Source organism: Protopterus annectens, chromosome 1.part0 (genome assembly GCF_019279795.1).
Source record: "Protopterus annectens isolate FY-2018-M chromosome 1.part0, PAN1.0, whole genome shotgun sequence".
Classification (NCBI taxonomy): Eukaryota; Metazoa; Chordata; order Ceratodontiformes; family Protopteridae; genus Protopterus; species Protopterus annectens.
In genome coordinates, this window is record NC_056725.1 from 1,525,235,238 (window position 1) to 1,525,244,952 (window position 9,715).

A 9,715-nucleotide genomic window follows, 5' to 3' on the forward strand; every position below is an offset into this window, starting at 1 on the left:
GACTAGTAATAGAAAATGTGTTTATATCGAAAGGAGTGACTTTAGAGGGGGTGAATATCATTAATTTGGTTTTGGAAGCATAGAGTGCAAGATGATTGCTCTGTGGTAGAAAAGGCATCTTGTGTAAGTTTTAGGAGTGTGGGGATAGATGTGGCAGAACAGATAATAGTTGAATCCTCTGCATATTGGATGATATTTGAGAATGGGATAGATTTGTGGAAATCATTTATAAATATATTGAAGAGAAGGGGACCCAGTATGGAGCCTTGCGGAACTCCAGTAGGGGTACTAAGAAATGAGGAGGTGGCCTTTTTCCATTTTACTGCTTGATTTCTATTGGATAAGTAGCTGGAGAACCAATTCAAAGAGGAGGGAGACAGGTTAAGTTCTGAGAGTTTAGTTAAAAGCAGGCTGTGTGAAATAGTGTCAAAGGCCTTAGAGAGGTCAAGTAGTAGGGTAGAAACAACTAGGCTAGAGTCACGGGCTTTATTTACAGTTTCAAGGAAGGAGAGGAGGGCTGTCATAGTGCTATGATTTGGTCTGAATCCATGTTGTGTGGGAGTTATAAGGTGATTATCTAAGAGATGTGGTAGGAGTTGAAGTTGGACACACTTTTCTAGGAGTTTAGAAATGGGAGACAGGATAGCTATGGGATGGAAATTAGTAACATTATTATTGTTGCCACCTTTATGTAATGGTATGATAAAGGCCTGTTTCCAGATTTGGGATACTATACATTCTTGGATGGAGCGGTTGATTAAGATGCTAATGGGGTAGGCAATTGCTTCAGCAGCTATACTAAAAGTAAGAAGGGATGTTATCAGGAGCGTTGGTACATGGCTTCAATTTCAGAAGGAGTTTCTTTATAGTAGAAGTGGGTATAGGTTTTAATGAGAATAGAGGGGAGTCGGAAGAGGTGGAGTTAGGGGGTGATGAAGATGATAAAGTTAGAGTAGAAGAGGAGGTAGAGGATAGAGAATTGGTAGATGGGAATGAGGGAGTAATAGCAGTGTAGGATAAAGTGTTGGTAGGGGAGGGTGGGGGGGTATTGGGGAGTGTGGTGGTGTTAGAGAATGAAGAGGTCAATTTGGAAATAGATTCAATAAAAAAAGAGTTAAATTGTGTAGCTAAGTCTAATTCAGGAGCATTAGGGTCAGGGGTGGGGGTATCTGGGTTGCTGGGGTTAAGGAGAGTAGCGGTACCTTTCCAGAATTTCTGAGGGTTGGTTTTATTATTGTTTTGGAGTATAGAGAAGTAGTTTTGTCGATCTGAGATGATGAGCTTTTTTACTTTATTTCGAAGCGTTTTATATTCATTATGGAGCAGGGGGGTCTTGTTTTTCTGGTAGTGTGCCCAGACTTTATCTCTATTCCTCATGGTTGCTAGTGTATTTTTGGTAAGCCAACATACAAGTAGCAGCTAGTTATCCGCATGTGTGCTAACTCAGTCCATGTGTATTAACATTCAGACTGCCTTGTTTAGTGCAAGGTATGCCCCCCCCCCAACAAAAATAAAGGGCTACACTTAAACTTGCTGAGACTGACGGTGGTACTATTTCACCTTTTAGGCTTTCTGGAAGGGAACTGAAACCTGACACCCCCCCCACCCCTTGCTGTAGTCAAAGGCCGTAATTTGCTGTGTGAACAATGTGGTGTGCATTCATTTCTTTGGTGCAGACAGATCATGCCAGATTTTCATTATCTGTCTGCACTGAGTGAATGAATGCATACGTGCCATATTGTTCACCTGACACCCCCCCCCCAATCTTGCTATAATCAAAGGCCGTGGTGTGCTATGTGAACAGTGTGACATTATTCATTCCCACTGTGCAGACAGGTAATGCAAATCTGGCATCACTGTCATTAGTGGGGTAGGGGGTGGGGGTGCTGAATGTATTTTTGACACTTTCCGTGTTTTGTTCCAAATCTGAAGATTAGGCCTAGTTGAAGATCTTCCAGTAGTTGGAAAGGCTGGAAAGTTCACTTACTTTCCATAAAAGAGAACATGTGCTCCCCCTTTTCAGCACAGTATTGGTGTATTGACAATGTGCATATTCTCTTCCATGTCTGCTCACCTTCTCCCATCCCCTTTTTTTTTCACTGTTTTTATACTTCATCACCAGATTAAGGATGCAAAGACCAGAACATCTTTCTAGTCTGTACCTGTTGACTAAGATGTAGGATTTCAGGCTCTTAGTCTGACAGTGCAGGAGTTCAACCTATTAAAAGTGAGAGGCCTATATCAGTTGGAGAATATATGGCTCTTTAGCCATTCTTGTTGATCTGCTGATCCTGCCTGTGTCTTTGACAGGAGCCTCAAGGTCATTAAGACTACCAAAAGCCTTCCCCTGATGACATGTTCTGCTAAGTAGACTGGTTTCTTCGTCTGAGCTGTGAACCCCCCCACCACACCATGGTATGTTTACAAGTAATGTTAGACCTATGACTTGGAGCTTAGATATTCCATGGATGTGGTGCTTGTTTCTTTCTGCTTGTTGCATCATGAAGTTTTGCAGTCTGATCTGTATCCCAGCACAGTTAATTATGCTGCAGTTTGAGGGGATGGCATTCTTTGCCTTTGTCATCTTTTTGAAGAACCATTCTGGTCTTTGGAGCTTGAACATCTGTTTGATAGGCTTACTCAGATTTGATGTGAACAAACTAGTTCAGCAAACCTGAAGTTCATATATTAGAAGATGCTGCCATCCTTGCCTATAATTTATGGCTGCAGTAGGAAACTGTGGTTATTTCATACTTATGACTCACCAACATTTCTTGATAGATGTGGTCTCAGTGGTCTTTAAACCAAGCCACTCATCGTCCCCCTTTTTCATGGGGTGGGAGGAACTAATTCATCTAAGAAGACTCCTTATCCATAACTTGAATTTCCAGCTCATTTTGCCTGAGAAAATGTTGAGTCTATGAAAATTGACCAGGTCTCCCTCTTTTGCTTTGTGCTTGGCTGTTGGTAAAGAGTCCTTATCTAGATTAATTGCCAAGTTAATCATTTTTCCCTCAGGCAGCTAACTCTGTTACATGTGACACTAAGGGATGCGATTACCTCTAATGCCTCTATTTCGTTCTTTGTGGACAGTTGTGTCATAACTATTTGGTCATTGTCTTAGTACTTCCAAGTACTGCTGCATGTGATTTTATTCCAGTAGTCAGGCTTTGTCTTCTTGGTACTTAAAAGGTTTTTCCTTCTGAAACAGATCCCCCTCCTTTCTTTTTTCATTCATGTTGTGTTATGATCCGATGAGAGCTATTTTTGGTACTACTTTGGAATCATCTTTCACCCACTGCAGAGGATCTCTTGAAGTACGATACAGTATATATGTGAGCACTTGCCATAACTTCTGGTCTTCAAAAAGGTAAATAAATGAATGTTCCGGTGAGTCTGGAAAGTTTTTAATATCCTTGTTTAATTTATCTGTTAAGAAATGATTGCTAGTTTTCATTTTCTTTACCACTTGGGTGTTTTCTTGTTATATTTTTTTTATATGGGGTCAGATGTAAGAAGTGCTGCGTGGGGTGGAGGGTGGGGAGAGAGTTTGCACACTATAGGTCCAGCATGCCTCCTAGTACCAAAGCTGGAGAAAACAAGAATTTTGCAGTGGACAGGGAATCTTAGAAGAGAAAGTCCCAACAATAGCCCACTGTAGTGGGCCATCTCAAAGTTCACTTGATGTGATTTATGTAAGTGTATGCTGATTTTATAGTTTTTCAAAAAAAAAAAACGCATCCCTTCTTAAAGCTCTACCTGTCTCAGAAGAGTCGTGCATAGTGTTGCATCTGTCTTGTCATGTTTCAGAGAACTAGGTTTAATTCACCTAAGTGTTAGGATAGGGTCAAGCTTACTTGTTTCTCTGTCTTAGTAATGTAGTATTGTTTTATTCCGTTACAGATGATCTGGGTAGACAGTGACCTGATGTTCACTTTGGATTAATGCAGTGTAGAGTTTTAATACTCATTTTCATTAGACACTCCTTTAACACTTATGTTTTTTTAATGCAGATGCTAGCACGTCTCCTGAAAAGCACCCACCCCGAGGATCTTCGAGCTGCAAACAAATTAATCAAAGAGATGGTGCAAGAGGTAAGATGAATTTGTATACAGTCCAAACTTCTGTTTTAGTGAGTTTTTATTTTCTGTAATCCATGAGGTTCATTATTATATCACTTTACAGTAGAATAAAGCTATATGGGATATTCCTGAAAGCTTTTGGGTGCATTCCTCATGCTCAATATATCTGTTGAAGCAAAAGATCATTCTATAAAAATGGATGCACAGATGCCAGAATACAGAACTTTCTTGCTGTTGAAAGTTCAGTCAGTTATCTAGTCTGCAGCATGTCTTCAGTGACATGCATTGGCTAGTGTATCAGCTTTGTGGGCAGATAAGTACTCCCTAAGAAACCTTCCTTTATTTTTCCAATAAAAAGTATTGTCATTTTTTCTTCTTATGTCTGTTAGAAGAGAGAAATGCTCTTGATGGTAGACTGATATCTCATATAAGGACTCCCAGAGACAGACTGCATTTTCTTGAGGAATTGCATGATAACTGTTTGATGTGTCTGTTTATCCTGAAACAATTCAAAGTAGACCTAATAGCCCTAGTCTCTACTTTGAAAACAGATGTCTTAAATCTCTGTCTCAGACCTCGATGGCTACCAACTTATTTTCGTTGATTTCCCCTTCAGGCAAAGAAGCAATAAAACCAAAAAAAATTAGAAGATACTGTTGGGACTCTAGATTCAATCTCGGTCTTCACTGGTCTAGGACAAACTTGTACGCTGTGATATTCTCAAAGCCCTTGGACTGTCAGTCTGATTTTTTCCAACCTTTCTGATGCTTTTCGGGAACCAGCTAAGGGTCAAGAGTTGAGCACTTCCAGGCAGACTGGATGTCAGGCATCAGGTGAAAAGGGTGAACTTTATTCTCTTGTGACTTAAGAGACAGAAGATATAACTGTGGTTTTAGTAAGGGTGGAGGTAGCAGGCTCTCATGACAGGTATGGACCTCTGATCCCTCCACTCCTAGGAAAAAAATAACCCCCCCCCCCAAAAAAAAAAAAAAGGCCAACCTCTCCTTCCCTCTTCTCACTTCACCTAGTGTAAAGGGGTCAGAAGAGAATTGGTTTAACCAAAAGACTTTTTAGGGCTTTTTAATCTTTGCAAGCCTCTACTTCAGTTTCCACCCACCCTAAGAGCAATGCTCTGTAAGCTAGAAGGGCTAGATTACACATCCCATACTCTCCTTTCAGGTTCTTTTAGTCGGAGAAGAATGTTTCTGTTTCTTCTGTCTCTCTTTTTGAGGAAGTTTCATTTTCTGACACCATTTCAAAACTGAAAGGCCTGTTTAAATGGGAAAGTAGTGAGATTGAGATGTCTCCGGCTCAGAGCAGATATGATCCATTAATGTTGGTTCTTCTATACTCCACTCAATTCCACCTGTTTCGGGGTCATTGGATGATACTTTCCACTCTGCCTCTTCTCCATATGCATAATTTCCTGCACCTAAGAAGTCTAATGGTCTGTACAAAGTGCCCGAGTCTCAAATACTTATTCAGGTAGTGGAACCAGCTGTAGTTGGCATGAATGAGGGTTCTTCCAAGCCCTTGGCATGCCCTGGCCTTTAGGGCTGTTGTTTGCCTAATCCATTTAAATATCTTTTTGTTTTTTTCAGATGTTCAGCAAATTATTTTTGCCATGCCTGCTTCTGACTCTAAATCTTCTTTCACAAATAACCACAATCTGAGGAAAACTCAAAAACTGCGATAACCTCGAATAGCTTAGGTCAGCAAGGATATCCACACAGTACTAGTGTCCTCTCTGTTTATTAGCTGCTTTCATCAAAAAAGACCATCAGAAAAGAAGTTCATAGTAAAAAAAACACTCCACTTAAATACTGCACCCACTAACAGTCAATTATTCAATTTAACAGACAAAAAGCTGCTTAACTAAACATTAATCTTCCTATTCTTAAAAAAAAACACTTAATATTCACAACATCATTAAGCACAGGGCTTTTGTCAGACCTTAACTTTATCTGCCATGAGTTGACTTTATGCTCACTGGTTAAAAATACCTCAGACTTCATTTCCAAAGGAGCTCGTCCAAAAACCAGTTCAACTTTTAAGAAGGGAAAACTGAGAGAATAAGGACATTGAGACCACGAGGGAGAGTGAGGTCGGACTTGTCTGTAGACAAGTAGACAGGTATGATACGAAAATTTACAACCTGTCTACTTTTATACTTTCATCATGAAAAAGTTTTAAAAATGTGTTTGTTGTTTGTTCCTGCTTGAAGGGCAGACCTGTGTAGGACTGTTATACATTTGAAAGAGTTTGTTCACAAACTGAATTTAAATTATTTTTTAAGTTATGTAAATGTGGTAAATGCATTACGGTTAGTAAAACCATCTACTTTTAATTCACCTTTGTCATACGTTAAAAGTTTTTGAAACATTGTGTAGATGCTATTAGAGATTCATTGAACAAGAAATCTTAAGTTTTTTAACCTTTCTATTGATGAGAAAAATGTTCCTAAAGAAATTATTGAAAACAAAAAATTAAGAATAATGAAAGCCGATAAGGGGGGGTGGGCTGGTTCTTATGGACCAGGACAAGCATGTTGAGAATACTGAAAATGTGCTAAGTAATAAAAATGAATATTGCGAAGTTGACGGTTCATGTATCAATAACTGTTTTAGATACGTATGTACTTTTTTTATATGAAAGCCTGTTAGATGGAAGTATTGATGAGCTGACATATTTTTTTTTTGTAATATTGAAAACCCCAAGGTTGGGGTGCTGTTCGGAATTCCGAAATTACAGAAATGTGAAACCAATCCCCCCCCCCCTTTCGGTTTATAGTTTCAGCTCCTAATTATATTATAGAAGGGATTTCTTTGTTGGTAGATATGGTGTAAAATCCCCTGGTTAGAAAATTGTAATCCTTTGTCTTAGAGTCTTGGGACTTTTTGAATCCATTTCATGAATTCAGTCAGTTATAAATATAGTCCTGAAATTAATATTGTGTAGTATTGATACTTGCTTGTTGTTTACCGCCATACTCCATGGGGATGGGATAGACTTTGTTAGAATGTACCTCACTAATTGTACTATTACCACCCAACAAGTTAGTTTTTGTTGTAGTTTGAACTTTTACTGGACAATAATTCATTTTTAGCAAGCAATTTTATAAGTGATGGGGTGTGGCTATGGGTTCTCCGGCTGCCCCATCTTTTCCTAACTTAGTATTAGGGAGGTGGGAAATTGACGTTTTCTAAGGAACACTTTTTCAATGCGTGCTTCTACAAGTGCTTTGTTGACTATTTGTTTTTTGTTTTAGAAAATACTTATGTAGATTGTGAGAATCTTTTGAAAGTACTTAATGAGAAGTCTGATTTCCATAAATTTACAATGGGGGATGTTGGTCAAACAGTGAATTTTTTGGATGTAAATCTGTCACGGAATGAAATTTGTTCAGAATTTGATAGTAAAACTTACTTTTCTATGTATTTTACTAACTGCTACTTGCATTACAATAGCAACCACCCGTCTTTTATGAAGAGCAATTTGCCTGGGGATAATATATCCGGGCCAGTCGAATGACAACTGATGATGTAATGTTGAATGAAGAATTTAATTTTATTTCTAACCTATTTGTTAATAGAGGATATGCAAGAAAGATTTTTGAAACTGAGGATGAAATAAGGGGAAAAAGGTATTCTTGTTTTCCTCCAATTTTAAAGCATCCCTTTGTTAGTAACAAAAATAATAAAAGTAGAAATGAGGATAGAAGACTGACCTTTACCCTAGATATGACAGTAGATGGTGGCAACATTCGTTCAGTTATTAAAAATAATTGGAAGGTCTTAAGGCAATAAAGAATTGTACAACACAGTGGGAAATGTTCCCAAGTTTGATTATATAAATAGTTACAATTTGAAAAATCTTCTACAAAAAGATACTAGAATTATGGGTAGCATATTTTCCAACAAAGAAAAAGGAATGTCTAAATGTGAACATTGCAATATGTGTATCGTATTTTGGAAGGACCCATTATTATGCTGAATGATCCTTTTTTACACTATTACATTAAATGAAAGGTTTAATTGTCCGACCAGGAGTGTAGTTTACATTAGGGTGTGTTCGGGATGCCCAGCATTTTATATTGGGATGACCACCAGATGACTGTTATAACATATTAAGGAATACCAATATTATATTGGAAGAAAGACACAAAAAGTGGCTTGTACAAGCACACCTTGAGTTGCACTAATTTTAAAAAATGTCTTTTTTGTCATTGAACAGGGGCATATGGATTTAAGAGGTGGAGATTTAAAATCTTACCTGGAGCAAAAAGAAGCCTCGTGGCAGATAAAAGCCCTGGGCTTAATAATGTGAATATTAAGTGTTTTTTTTTAAAGAATAAGGAAGGTTTATGTTTAGCGTTTTTGAATTGTCTGTTAAATTGAATAATTGATTGATAGTGGGTGTATTATTTAAGTGGAGTGTTTTTTTACTGTGAACTTGTATTCTGATGGTCTTTTTTGATGAAAGCAGCTAATAAACAGAGTGGACAACTAGTACTGTGTGGATATCCTTGCTGACCTAAGCAATTCAGGATTATTGCAGTTTAAATCTTGTTTCTCTTCTCCGTTTTCTTTTGAGATGTGTCACAAAACATTCCATCAAGTGCTCCTATGATGTAACTGATAATTTGTTGAGCAGAAGTCACAGGTTTAGTAATGCATGGGCATGTCTGGGTTAGTCTCTCTCTGGGGATGTGAAATCCCCTATTCTCAATGCCCATTTAGAGATAGATATCCCATTTAGTAGCTCCTCCGGTAAGGGCCTAAAACATTTGGAGGAAAGGAGGGTGTTACTGCAGTAAGTGAAGCATTTTTTCCCTGTCATTTATCTCAGAGTATAGCAAAAACTATCCCTCTAGACCCTGGACCTTTCTTCAGGAAAACCATTCAAGCAAGGTCAATAGAAAATCTGATAAACAGCAATATAAAAAGGAACACTAAAGAGAAATCCAAGAGAAAGGAAAAAAGCTCCCCAGGGTTCTTCCTAGCCAAAAGTACTGCATGACTACCAGACACACCCTCCCCTCCCAGGTCATCCACTCAAGTTAGCAGGCAGTCTTCATTTCTCCCTGCACTTCTGAGAAAAATGTAACTGTTGGATATTAAGAATAATTTGCAAGGGATATAAAATGGAAGTGGCGATCCATCTTCCGAAAGTCAGGAATTCTCCTTCCTCAGATCTGTTCGTAAATCAAAGCTGAAGGAGTTATAGAACCTGTTCCTTTCTCCCTGTTGGAAAAGGGATTTTATTCCAAGAATTTTCGTCATACTGAAGAAGGCACATAGAGGCCAGTAGTGAATCTTTCAGTCTGATTGCATTAATGTTCAAAAGGTTAATTCTTCAGTCTGTATTTTCCTCTTCTTCCATCTCAGTACTTTCTGGTAACTCCAGGCCTTGATGCATATCACCATAGTCTGGTTAAAAAGGGCTTCAAGATTTGAGAAATTGTGTGCGTGTGTCTGTGTGTGTGTCTGTGTGTGTCTGTGTGTGTGTGTGTCTGTGTGTGTGTGTGTGTGTCTGTGTGTCTGTGTGTGTGTCTGTGTGTGTGTGTCTGTGTGTGTGTGTCTGTGTGTGTGTGTGTGTGTGTGTGTCTGTGTGTGTGTGTGTCTGTGTGTGTG

The 9,715-nt window shown here is 38.6% G+C and overlaps 1 protein-coding gene across 1 annotated transcript in view; it reads left to right on the forward strand.

The window, feature by feature from the left end:
- GGA1 (golgi associated, gamma adaptin ear containing, ARF binding protein 1) overlaps positions 1-9,715 on the forward strand; it is a gene marked incomplete in the record, with an annotated part of 1,948,856 nt that overhangs the window by 615,599 nt on the left and 1,323,542 nt on the right. The window contains 1 exon segment of the mRNA XM_044067846.1: positions 4,014-4,094. Within this exon segment, the coding sequence (XP_043923781.1) occupies positions 4,014-4,094 (81 nt within the window).